Genomic DNA, 13771 nt, shown 5'->3' with positions numbered 1-13771 from the left:
GGATTATATTTCAGACCCTTCTCTAAGTGGCATTTTGCTTTCCCCGTATTGATCTGCCTACTTAATTTATCTCGCTGCACCATAGCAGAAGTACTCTAGGAAGGCAGTGTGGTGTAGAGGTTAAGAGTGTCAGTCTAGGACCTGGGAGATCGGGGTTCAAATCCTCACTCCGTCATGAAGCTCACTGGATGACCTTTGAGTCAGCCGAAGCCTCTTTGCCTACCTCACAGGGTCGTTGTAGAGATTAACTGAGCGCCAATATCCATGCGAAATATTACCAGTGCTAAATATTACTAGCACTTCTGGTAATCACGCTAATGGATTGATGGAACAAGTGACGGCTCCAAGGCAAGCAGGATCTGCCTGGGCAATGTTAGGTTATGTCTGGAACACAAAGATTCTTCAGAATAACCAATGGAAGAGAGAAATCCTTCAATTCCTCGGGGCAGCTGGTTGCCATTTCTCAGCCAACCTCATGCTTCACACACCCCCATCCCAAACAGGAAGGGAAAAGGCAAACTCACCTTCAAGATTTCATACATGTAGAACCGGATGTCGTAGTCTGTTAACGTTTGGTATAATTGCTGTAAGACATCAATGTTAAAAAATTAAGTTTTCAAGCAACGAATTATGGGGGCTTGTTTGTTTTTTGTCATCCACTATGGGGCGTGTGGTGAGGAGGGTAATTCAGTATTTGGGGACATTATTGAGGCTCTGTCACACATTATGCAGAGACCAGTGCTTTTTCCCAAGGGGTATTCAAGGGTGTGCAGTACTTCTTTTCGTTGTTGTTAAAAGGTACTGTAACAACTTCATGATGAGTACCGACACCTATTGTTCTAGAGAAAAAGGCCCTGGTGGAGACCAACCTGGATAGCTACCAAGTGTACACTCAGGACAAAGCTGCAGCCAATCGTTACTCCCTAATGAGGGGACCTGTAAGTAACACATGTGCACCTGCGTGCATGCACACAAACTACCTGCTTGCCATGTTCATCTCTTGGTTCTAGATCAGGGATGGCCAACTCCTAGGAGACCGCAATCTACTCACAGAATAAAAAACTGGCAGTGATCTACCGGGGGGGGGGGGTTAGGGCAAAATTGTTGAGCTTTTTAAGGGAGGAAAGCCCCTTTTTGTTTTGTTTTTTAGCTTGAGATTGAGGGGGCAGGGGGCCAGATTCTATTTTACCAACACTAAGGAAAGAGAGCCGGCGATCGACCGCGATCTACCAAAACCTTGCAGGGATCTACCAGTAGATTGTGATCGACCTGTTAAGACATCCCTGCTCTAGATGAACAACAGAGTTCCTAACCTACCTCACAGGGTTGCTGGGAATATAAAAATGGAGGAAAGGAGGGGTAGAACTACCTGTGCTGCCCTGAGCTTCCTGGCAGGAAGGGAGAGACAGACACACAATAAAATAAATGAATGAAATGCCAAGTGCCTTTTGCAGACTGAACATGGGGGTGTTACTGTTATCTGCTGGAATAAACAAACTTTTATCCGGTGGAAGTAATTGGCCTTGGGTAACTTGATCGCACTTTACCAAAAATGACTTACATTTTTAATTTCCTTTTCATTAAAATCAGAATTGGGAGGGATCTCAAAAGGTCATTTGCGTTGAACCCTCTGTCGATATAGGACGTTCACAATGGCAGCACCCCCCAAACCAGGCATGCATCCATCTTTAACCCAAAGGCTGAGTGACAAACCGTACCTTAAAGTCTGTGTTGTTTACATGTTCGAAAACCAAGGCTGGGGTCCGAGACTAGGAGGAGGAAACCAAAACAGTCAGTCATGTTGGGACCTTCCTTGCTTTATAGGCCTAATACTTATCAACGCATGCATGCCCTCACGTCTCCACCATCCTCTGCAGAAGATTTCAAGCATCTGACTAGTTGTGGTTACACCAAATGCAATAGCCCACATTTCCACAAAATCTAGAAGGAACTGCAGGGAGGGGGAGCTTCCTCTGAGAGAAGCTAATCTGATTAAAAGGCCTGATCTGATTAAGCAATTCGAAAATAGGATTAGAGGAAAACCAGAGAGCAAACAGGGAGCGGGGCTGTGCGGAGGTAATGCTGCATCTTATGATCAATAGATGCCTGAAATGCCAACATGTTTTATATTTAATAAAGTACTAGGAGTTTTCCTGCTGTGTCATTACTTGGGACGACAAAAGCAGCTCATACGTGTAGACAATTCTGTGCTCTTTTTTAACCTGCTACCCCATTCCAGTGAAGCATTTGGTACCTCTTTCTCACAGTCAGATGGATAAACTGGGAGAGGGGGGGTTGTAATTCACAAGCTGGCCCACTCAGCAGGCTTTTTACCCACTAAAAGCACAGCCCCCCAGAGCTCTTTCACAGCCCACATTTCCTGTGAGTGCAGACAGATTATTAAAGCAGGGGAGCATTACCTCTCCTCCCTTCCACAAAAGGACCGCGTAACCGGAAATGCCGAGATAATACAGCTTGACTGCACACTTGCATTCCCAACACTGAGCACCAAACACACACACAGAAAGTCATCGGTGTCAGAGACACAAGCAAAGAAGCTGTTCTTCGACAATCTATCTGCCTTGTCCTACTGGCATCTGAAGACGAACACCTTTCTCGGCGTCCCGCTGGAAAGGAGGTGAGGGACTTGTGGCGCTTTGATTGCTGCTGGCCCTCAAGTTCCATCATCCCTGCCTATTAGCTCAACTGCTTGGGACTTAACAGTTGAGGTCCAATGGACCTCTGGAGGGCCAAAGGTTCACAACAAAGGGTCTCAGCATAAAAATGCAAGGTAAAAAAAACAACACAACACAAAATAAGTAATAATAAAAATAAGAGCAAAAACAACCCAATAACCCCCTCCCCCCCCCACACTTTTTTTTTTTAAAGGGCATAGGATCTAAGTTGGAACAACCAAATCCCTAGTTAAAGAGGAACGTTTTTGCCTGGTGCCTGAAGGTGTATAATAAAGGCGCCAGGCGAACTTCCTTAGGGAGAGCATTCCACAGATGGGGAGCCACTGCAGAGAAGACCCCGTTCTTGTGTTGCCACCCTCCACACCTGTCAAGGAGCAGGCACACAAAGGAGGGCCTCAGATGATCATTGCAGGGTCTGGGCAGGTTCATATGATAAGAGGCAGTCCTTGAGGTACTGCGGTCCTGAGCCGCTTAAGGCTTTATAGCTCAAAAGCAGCACTTTGAATTTAGTACTCGTCCAAAGGCCCAGTCTAGTCTAGCATTCAGTTTCCAGCAAATGGCAGCTACCTCTTGTTCTCTCTGCAGAAGCAGGTCCCACTAGGCTGCTATGATGACTCCTAAACACTGACGGATGTCTCTCCCCGGAGTTTGTCCAGCCCTTTTACGAACCAACTGTCACAGCTTCCTCTCTCCCCTCCGCTTACTGGAGCTGCTCCAGAACCTCAGAGCTACTCACCACAGGGTCTTTCACTATATCTGCAAGGGTGATGATGTTGGGGCCGCCACGCAAGTTCTCCAGGATTTTGATTTCACGCTTGATTTTCTTCTTTTTCACAGGCTGGTGAGAGAAATGCCCATTTACCCAAGGCAACGTTTCAAGCCCAAGTGAAGCCAGTGGGAGTGCAGGGGAAAAATCCCACTGCAGCTTTGAAAGTACTGCTGCACCTGGTTTTTATTATTGGATCTTTTTAATTTTACAAAGAACAATCTAGCTGTGAGTTCCTACCCAATTTTCATTTTAAACTGCTGACGGCAACTTGGAAGCCTGTGTCACACCTGAAAAAGTGGGTTAAAGTGTGTGTGTGTGTGTTTATCTGATGCACACACACACACACCATGGATTCCTATACCAGGCCAGATGAATACTTCAATCAGCTCCTAGCATCTGATCCAAATGGAATGAATGAGGCAAGCCAGGAAGTTTATAAGCAGCATAAGAGGACCATCTCATTCAACACCAGGAAGTTCAGTATTGAGATTACCATCATTTCCACCTCCCACAGCTAGGAGCCCTAAATAAGGGCTTTCACGTATTTGCCCAACGCTTTCTGAATGGACCAGCAGCCATTGCAACATCGCATGAACCCATATACTAAGCTGGGCAGCATGTGAAGAAGAAATGCCACCATTAATTTCAATGGCTGGGCCACAAAGAACCACGTCTTAGGGGATTTGGGCTTGTTTCTCTCAAAACTGCAAAACACACACACCTGTTGCATGACAAAACACTTCTTAAATAAAGGGGAAAGTGAAAAGCAGTTTGGAATATTGCGTGGAAGGCTGAGACATGCTAAGCCCTAAGCCCTTGAGAACATCTAAAGAGACTCTTTGGATCTTGGTGAATAAGACTTAATTGCTATCCTCCAACTCGTAATTAACGAACCGTGTAATAAATACTCAGGAGCCCAAATAGTTCAAGGCTTCCCCAGCCTGGTGCCCTCCAGATGTTTTGGACAGGAACTCCCATTAGCCCAAGCCAGAACAGCCATTGGGTTTGGAGTCCCAAACATCTGGAAAGCTGGAAGTTCATTGAAAGCTTGCATGAAGCTTTCTGCATAAGAACACGGGATACTCACCTGCCTGCCCTGTTTGCTCATTTCTAGCTCTTCTCTGTCCTTCCCACTAAAACAGGCCAGCTCAGCCACTTACAAGATATTGCATGTAAACCATCAGTGCTTGTAGCGGCTTGGTCGACCAAGTGGTGAACGTTGAACCTCTTCCCGAGGCAGCTGTCGTGTCTGGGGGAAGCTAAGCCAGGCCACCTGTTTCACCATCTGCCATAACCTTGGTCAAAGCCTAAGCTTCATCAGGGATACGCAAGCCGACTTTATTCCATTCTTGTACTAACCCATCATTGTGGTTACTGGCTGCCTGCAATCAGGGCTGCCCAGGCTCAAGCACACACTCCCCAAATTTGCTGCTTGAAATGTTTTGCGATTTTAGGCCTTTGTGCCTGTTTTGAGTCAGCTTGCACTACCTACTCCAATTTTATTGATCAAGCTCATACAAATAGGGATATAAATTGTCAGCAATCTAAAAGGAGATTTCCTGCTCTGCTTTATCCTAAAGTTTAACGTGCATCTCCTCAAGGTTTAAATCTTGCTTTTTATCCCATTCTCATCACACTTTTTATCCCATTCTCATCACACACACAGTAAGTAGCATCTCCCCCTCCCCACTCCTTCGCAGTCATTTAGAACACACACAAACACGCCACCTTCCAGGTGGAACCCTAGAAAGCACTTGAAACCTGCGAGCAGAGAGAGGAATTTTAGGATTCAGCTGCACCGCAGGCGATGTTGTGCCGTTTGCCAGATTATGTTTCAAGCAGCTTCCAGATCATGTCTAAAACTTCTCTGAGAGGCTGGAAACCACCAACCGGAGGGAAATTCCAGCGTGAAGTTGCAAGCGAAGTTCTACTAGCCAAAGAGAACAATGGCTACAGAAAGCCAACATCTGCCGCTAAGAAAACCACTCAAAACCAGATGGTGAACATTTGCAGAGGACGAGTAAGGCCAGAGCATCATTAACATTCAGCAAGCTCATTAATGCCTCTACTTTAGAGAAAGCTGGGCTTCATGCAAGCAGCTCTATATGGCCATTTGGTGTCAACCTAAGGAGCGGAGACTTTAACAACTTGTTATTCTCCAAAGGGAGATAGAGGGGTTTTCAACTACTGTTGAAAATACTAGAGTGTTGTTGTATTTTCAGTCCAGTTGAAACATTTGCTTTGCCAGAAGCCCATCTGCTGCTTATGTTCTCTCAACTATTCTGAGCATTTTCGGAACATTTTCCAAATTAGTTCCAACTTCCCCCTATTTCCCTTAAATCTCTCAAAGCCACCCACTTAGTTTTGAAAGCTTGCACCCCTAAGCACGGGAGTATTTCATTCCTTTCCCCCATGCCTTCTCGAATTAGGCTATTCTAATTCTTGTTGGCTTGTATGTTGTAGTGTTTTATGCTCTATATTATGTGTATATTCTTAATTCTGTATGCCTTTCATATATCCTATAAATGTAGAGCAGCTTTAAAATCTTATAAACTGGGCAAGGGGGTTTTCACTTCACTTCAATTTATTTATTAAATTTATATACCGCCCTTCATCTGAGGATCACAGGCTGGTTTACACATCAGTCATTCCACCATATACCCAGGGTACGTCCATATGACAGTTGCAGAAAATGTTGGGGAATATGGGGCTGCTAATGGCAACCCACACTAATGTGTCAGGGCAGAGGCCAGTTATTAGAGTGCCACCCCACCCATCACAGGACAACATTTAGAAACATGCCCTCAACAGTCAAATGACTCAAGGTCTTGTAAACAGGCTGTAACACGTCCCTCAAAAATATGAACTCTACGTCCTTTACAAGTGGGTACCCATTATCAAGTGGGATGTGGGTGGCACTGTGGGTTAACCCACAAAGCCTAGGGCTTGCCAATCGGAAGGTTGGTGGTTCAAATCCCTGCAATGGGGTGAGCTCCCATTGTTCGGTCCCAGCTCCTGCCAACCTAGCAGTTCAAAAGCACGTCAAAGTGCAAGTAGATAAATAGGTACCGCTCTGGCGGGAAGGTAAACGGTGTTTCCGTGCGCTGCTCTGGTTTGCCAGAAGCGGCTTATTCCTGCTGGCTACATGACCCGGAAGCTGTATGCCGGCTCCCTAGGCCAATAAAGCGAGATGAGCGCCGCAACCCCAGAGTCAGCCACGACTTTTACCTAATGGTCAGGGGTCCCCTTTACCCCTACCCATTATCAAGAACCAACTTGGACATAATGCACAAAAATATTTCTGCTTGCAGCAGCAGCAGCTGCCGCCAAAACATTAGAGGCTCACCTTCAGGATTTTAACAACTACTTTTTCATTATTTGTGATGTTGATGGCTTCAAAGACTTCACTGTATTTGCCCCGGCCCAATTTCCGGACTAGTTGGTAGTCATCTTGATTACTGTAAAGACAAAGCCAACAAAGGACATTATGCACCACTCCAAAATCACTATTTCAAAACGTGTCGCCAGATTATTCACAAAGGTGGACACATTAGAGAATGTTTCTAGAGGTCCGCCCCCCTCACTCCCCTGTAAGGACAAATTTGAAGATATTACTCTGCACTGCTCCATACAGATTGATGGTGCAAGAATAATAAAATGCTATTTTAACACAAAGCAACTTGGAACAGAGTTACAGCACTGGCCAGTCTAGACCAGTACCAGCTGCTCAACAATTCTCCAAAGTCTCAGGCAGATGTTCATCTCCAATTATCCTTTTAACAGAAATGCCAGGAACTTAATGTGATAAGTTTGTACCTCACCACTGAGCAACAGACTCTCCTTTGAAGAGCTAAGTAGCCCCTCTCTCTACAGATTTCCTTTTTCCCCTAACAAGAGAATTCCCAAGTTCTCCTCCCCACAACAAAATGTGGGGAATAGCACTAGGTTACATCTACTGAAACAAACAGCACTTTGCAAATACGGAAGGAACCAGTGCCAATCCCCCAAACCCAACACGGGCCGCACATGGCCAATAAACTAATGTGGGCACTTACCCCCATTCAACAACGTGCGACTCGTAATCCCAGTATTCTCGTGGTCTGTGTGTATTTACATCTGTGTAGACTCTGGCCCTGCTTGGCACAGGTCCTGACATTGTGGACAGATTGGCAGGCCGAGCTAGCTTAAGGATCTGGTGTTCACGCCGCTTCCAATTTCAGTGCAAATCGTGGTGGTGGGCCTCAGGCAGAACTCAGAATTTTCCAACTGTGGACACAAAGCGAACTATTGTTAAAATGAGGCAACACATTGAGACGGTTAAATAAGGTAGTTTGCACGGATCCCTGGGGTGGGGTGGGGTGGAGAATGGCACGGCTGCTTCTCCCAGGCGTGAATTCAGTCCAAATGCCAAGTAACATTTTAACTGGTTGGTGGCAAGCATCTCAACCGCTTCTCTTTTTCAGGGTGAGATCAATGCTATCACTAGTGATTTGAGGTGAGAATATTCTCCAGAGAACATTCTCGAGAATGAGAATATTCTCTGCTAGAAAATTATCTGGAGAATATTCTCCGCAAACTGTAAATTCTAATGTAAGAACCAGTTTTACAACCCACATTTAAAATCTAGTAATCAATAAGTCAAGCTGTGATATTGCCACTCTAAGTAATAAATAATGTTGTTGGGTTTTTTTTTTTATCCAGTTACATTACTGGGTACTGTGTCATTCACCACTGGCAGTTCTGAAATGTCAGCTACAGAAAACATTTTTTAGTTTTTTAAATGCTATTCATTTAATGTGATGAATACTTGAATTCATATGCATTTCAACTATATGTAATAGCCTTTTCCCTCTATTTTTGTGTGATCTTATTCTAAGCAATTCTGTACCCTTGACCATACAGTGTTGTTGTTTTTTACAAAAATTGCTTTAACGCTTTACACACTTAAAGTACCTAGGCCTATACAATTATGTGTAACAGCACATGAGGTGCCCTTGATTTAAACAGTTGAAGTTTCTATACTTTTATTTAGTGCCAATAACTGGTTTTTGCAGTGCCATTCAATGGTGCAAGGTGCCATTTACCAGAGGTTGACATACTGAAATATAATATCATATAATGGTAATATATTTAATGTTAATGGCTTCTCTTTTATATGTACACATATAGTTTTGTTTATTAAGCTGTGTTTTAGTCACCAAAACAGTTATTAAGTATTAGAGCTATTAGAAGCACAAGATAGCCTATTACTGAATTTACTTGTATCAAACCTTAACATGCCAGTTGTATTTTCTGACTTGTCCTATAACATGTACATGCTCTAATGGAAGAATAAAATATGATTTAACTACTGAGTTTCCTTATACCAAACCTTAACATGACGATATCTGGTGCCATCACCTTAGAATAGTTTAATTTTAACTATAAAACATGTTTTACTTTTTAACTTGTTACTTGCAAGTGAGAAGTAGGCTTGTGCTTATATATTTTCATTGTGGTTCCTTTACTAAACAATAAGTTTCCCTATATGTCAACAGTGCTGACCTGCTAACCAATAAGAAAGAGTTTTCTAGACTCCTCCCACTCCACACTGTCAATCATCTTCAGCATTGCCCCATTGAATAAAAGTATCTGTACAGTTTTTGGTTGCCATCTGAACAACTTTACCCATGAATAAACATGTATATTAACAAATTATATCATTTTCAATGCATTAAAATGAATATTCTCCTATTTTAAATGAAAATTCTCTAATATTCTCATTAATCAAGAATATTCTCCAGAATTTAACATCACTAGCTATCACACTGCCTATGGGGACCCATGACTGCAGTAGACATCCTAGGTGAGCCTAATGCCAACTCTTCATATTGTATCTGGATAGAAGCATGGTCTAGAGCAAGGGTCGTCAAGTTTTACCTGTCATGGGCCGGATCACTCCCACGGAGATCGCCTGTGGGCCCGACGCCGGAAACTGCGCCTGCACGTGTCCGCAGCACCAGAAAATGATTCTGCACATGCCCAGATGATGAAAATTGTGCCTGTGCAGAAGTGATTTTCGGTGTCTGGACATGCACAGACATGATTTCCAGTATCTGCACGTGAACAGATGCAATTTCCGGCGCCGCTTAGTGAGTCCCCGCGCCGCGTTGCGCAGTGCATGGGGGACTCGCCAAGCGGGCGGCTCGGTTCAGGGGCGGCTCATGGACCGGTAAAACGGTCTTCGTGGGCTGCATGGGCTGAACGTTCCCGACCCCTGGTCTAGAGAGGCACTCCTAAAAACAACACCCTAAAACAATGCGATTATAATACATACGTTGCTCACAGACATGACACACTTCCATGGAAGTCTTGCAATAAGCATTTGCTGAATGCCCAAGTCTTCCTTCCACAACAACTATTTCTGGCATTCAAATCAGTTTTCTAGAGGTAGCGGATCATTCTACTTGGACTGCTGGCGATTTCCGTGTTCACTGTGTTTGGGGCATTTCGTACAAACACTGCTTTTCATGTTTCTCCCCAGAAACCCAAAGGTATCCCTCGCAAGAGAGGTGAAGGGGTTTCCGTGTGTTCAGCATGGTGCAGCAGCCCCGAATCTCTTACCATTCAGATTCACTGGATGGCCCTGGGATCCAGAAATATGTGTGAGAGAAAAGCTTCTCCCTTGTTCACTTTCTGCACATCAAGCATTAATTGTAGCACGTCCTCTTTATCTGCTTTCCTCCCCAAATAAATAGCTCCAAACAGGGGAGTTGCTGGTTTTAACCTTTAAAGCCCTATACGGCCTAGGACCCTCGTACCTACGGGACCGCCTCTCCTGGTATGTCCCACAGAGGAACTTACGGTCTGCAAATAAAAACATCTTGAAGATCCCAGGCCACAGAGAGGTTAGGCTGGCCTCAACTAGAGCCAGGGCCTTCTCGGCCGTGGCTCCAATCTGGTGGAACGCTCTGTCACAAGAGACTAGGGCCCTGCGGGACTTGACATCTTTCCGCAGGGCCTGCAAGACAGAGCTGTTCTGCCTGGCCTTTGGTCAGGGCTCAGCCTGACCCCCCTCCTCTGGCAATCTGCACAGAATTTTGCCTAATGGTTGCCATCAATTTGATTTTAATTAATTTTTATAATGAAATGTTTTTAGAATCGTTGGATTATTTTGATTGTTGTAGCCGCCCTGAGCCCAGCTTCGGCTGGGGAGGGCGGGATATAAATAAAATTTATTATTATTATTATTATTATTATTATTATTATTTTATTATTGTTTCAGCCACGTGATCATTGGGCTGCCATTTTCTTAGTTCTACAATATCCTTCTAGTAGCAACCAGAACTGTACATAGTATTCAAAGTGTCGTGCCCCACAGATTTGCATAAACCTGCTTCAATGCTGGCAATTTTATTTTCAATTCCTTTCCTGATGATTCCTAGCATGGAATTGCCTTTTTCAAAACTGGGTCAGCCTCTTAAACTGAATAATGTGCCATGACCTTAGCATCCCTCTTCTGGTGTGCCATCACCAATACCGCCCGCCAAATATTAGAATATTGGGATGGGTACTCTACTAATGATCCACATCCTGGGTGGAGGGAATTAGAAGCAGCAGCATGTGGTCTTCTCTTTCCATGGTACAGGTGAAATTACTTTGCTTGATTCTTCCCAAAGAGAAGGGAGGCCACTTTGCACTGGGATCTGTAGACACTTAAAAGCAGCAAGAATCCGTATTGTGTCCTTCGCTTTTCAGCATCTCCAAAGCACAGCATGGCTCAAGCGGTAATGCTGAATGTGCTCGAAAGGATGACTGCTGCTGCAACAGTCGTCGCGAATCCTGGTGCACAGAGGGAAGATGACCCCAATTCTGCCCAAAGAATTCTGGAACTCAGGAAAGCAGAAGGGCTGTTCACTCTCCCGTCTAGACAAAAGCAAGTTTCCCCTCTGAGATTGCTACAACACACAACAAACTCAGGAGAGGGAATCTCGCACATCATGCTTTCATCAGGCAGCAGGTTGTGAGCACATAATTCATAGTCACCAAAGGAAGCTTGGTGGCTAGCTTCTCAAACCTACGCATTTGTTCCACTGGGTTCAAAGGGCAGCCTTTGCCATTAAAAAAAATCTCCCCCCTAGTTTCTTAGGGTAAAGATCCACTTCTGAAGCAAACACACAAGGGGTTGCAGTGTAAGTCTTGTGAAAGTTTCAGGAAATTCCTAGACTCGAGGTCTTAACTCCAGAAATTGCCGCGTTAAATTATTGTATTTTTTTAATTATTATTTCACTCTATATACCATCCTTCATCCAGAAATCCCAGGGCAGTTCACAATATAAAAACTTAAAAATACCACACCATAATATCCAACAAAAACAATACCCAGATACACCTGACAGACTTGCTGGAAGGGGTGGTGAGAGGAGAAAGACATATTGATTTCTTTTTCAACTATGAACACTCAAAATATTTAACTATCAGAGAAGAATTCTAAAGCTCCATCCATATTGGCTACAAAGAGGAGAGAATTTTGGTGTTGTGGAAAGAAAGTGGGTGAATCACGCTACTGAAAGAAATGAAAGCTCTACCGTGGAATCTTTTTCGTCATGTCATGTGGCTGAAAGCAGACAGATGGTACACAAGCAAAGATGTTTGCTAAGCATTCCTTCCTTTGTATCTCCCAGTGATTGGCAACCACCCAAGTATAACACTACCCCATGCGAGGATAAATACACACATTTAACCACTAGCACAGGCATATGGAGACAGTGTGTAATTCTGCAAAGGTTTGACCCCACATGATCCCAGCAAACGTTCCCCCTTTTAAGCTGAGGGGTGGTGTCCTCTTCTTGCATGGTCCTTATGAGAGTTAATGTAGCATAATGGCAATGGGACTGAGAGCCAAACTATACATTATGTTAAATGAGCATTTGCATGGTGTGGTTTTTTTCTTCTTCTTCAAAAAAACTGTAATTGCAGCTTCCCGCCAGGGGAAAATAGCCACTTTAGAGGACTGGTGATTTTAATTTACCACCCTCACACCTGTGGTCCTGATTTGGGTAAGAGACCACCGTGGCAATTTTTCGAAAGGCACATACATACAAATACACATTTAATGTATCATTTGGCTCTGAACTACAAATCAGAAGTATGGAACTCCTAACTGCCCTTTGAAGTTGTAAATATAGCATCACACTAGGTTTGCTACAGGTGATCTGAACCTCCCACTTCTCCATTGTAATTACAATATTAAGAGCCACACTCCACACAAACAGCAACAACTTCTCTATTTGCTGATGCAATCTAAATCAAGAAATGCGTAATAGCAGCATTTATACAACGCTTTTCAGCATTCAGTGTGCCTCATATTGTCATTCTGATAGCAGCACGGCAAGTTGGGTCAGTTTTAGGATGGTTGCGGATGGGAGATATTGCTGCCTGGAAGGATCTGAGCACTGTTCATCTTCCAAGTTCTCCTCTGGTTCAGATTGAAATTCATTCCGGCACTTTGAACTTGGCAAACGCAGGAACATACAGTAATGCTGAGAAATGCATTCCCTGCCCCCAAGGGTGCCCTGTTTGTTAGTTTGGATAACAGACTCCCTGGACAGTAGGCGTCTCAGGGTTCCTTCGCAATGTTCAAGATGCCAAAGAGGGAGAGCAACCTCAGTAAGACGACTCCAGCGAGACTCCCTGCTAGTGTCAGGTTAACTGGTGTTCCCCTGGAGGTAATATGTTTGTTTTGATTTTCTGCCCTTTATCTCCTACTTTCTTTCTTTCTTTCTCTCTCTCTCTCTCTCTCTCAAAGGCTGAGGACAATTTGATCCCAAACCAATCCTGCCGACAAACATCTGCTATTTACTCTAGCAAAACAAACAGGCCAAACACGATTAAAAGTTTAACAAATTCCCAGCTCCAGAAGCAACATGGCCTGGGCGCCCAATTAAGGCCAATAAATTGGAAAATGTTTCTCCTTGCCAAAAGCGAGAGAGTCGCAGTCACTGTTTAAATCTGCAGTGATGATAACTAACTGGACACAGAAAATAGCACCCTAAACTCATTCCTCGATATAATTTTGTAAGTTTTAAGCTGCATATGGATTTACAAACCGACACAAGTACCTTGAAGGATGCTTGTTGGCATTATTCTTCTTTCAGGACTGGTGTTACATACTTGTATGAGGCCACTCTTGACTACAGCCTAGCTACAGAGTTTTGCGCTAGCTGTAGTTTCCAAGCCAGTTTCACAGGCAGCCCCACATAAAGTGCATTACAGTAACCCAATTCAAGGCAGTGTTAGAAACTCAGATATATACTATAAGCTAGGC

General features: G+C 44.1%; 2 protein-coding genes across 3 annotated transcripts in view; one reads left to right on the top strand and one right to left on the bottom strand.

Moving 5' to 3' along the window:
- LOC309344981 (signal-regulatory protein beta-1-like) overlaps positions 1-13771 on the top strand; it is a 134900-nt gene that overhangs the window by 63130 nt on the left and 57999 nt on the right. The gene's annotated exons all lie outside the window — the stretch shown is intronic.
- CSNK2A1 (casein kinase 2 alpha 1) overlaps positions 1-13771 on the bottom strand; it is a 43896-nt gene that overhangs the window by 12535 nt on the left and 17590 nt on the right. For both annotated transcript variants that reach the window (XM_081867987.1, XM_081867988.1), the window contains 5 exons: positions 7521-7731; positions 6812-6923; positions 3433-3534; positions 1719-1769; positions 525-584 (listed from right to left, as the gene is read on the bottom strand). In XM_081867987.1, coding sequence (XP_081724113.1) covers positions 525-584; positions 1719-1769; positions 3433-3534; positions 6812-6923; positions 7521-7621 — 426 coding nt within the window. In that variant the 5' untranslated portion in view covers positions 7622-7731. The remainder of the gene's footprint in view (positions 1-524; positions 585-1718; positions 1770-3432; positions 3535-6811; positions 6924-7520; positions 7732-13771) is intronic.

Source organism: Podarcis erhardii, assembly GCF_964252035.2.
Source record: "Podarcis erhardii genome assembly, chromosome: 6".
NCBI lineage: Eukaryota > Metazoa > Chordata > Lepidosauria > Squamata > Lacertidae > Podarcis > Podarcis erhardii.
The sequence above is the reverse complement of the archived record's forward strand: the minus strand, read 5'-3'. Positions and strand labels throughout refer to the sequence as shown.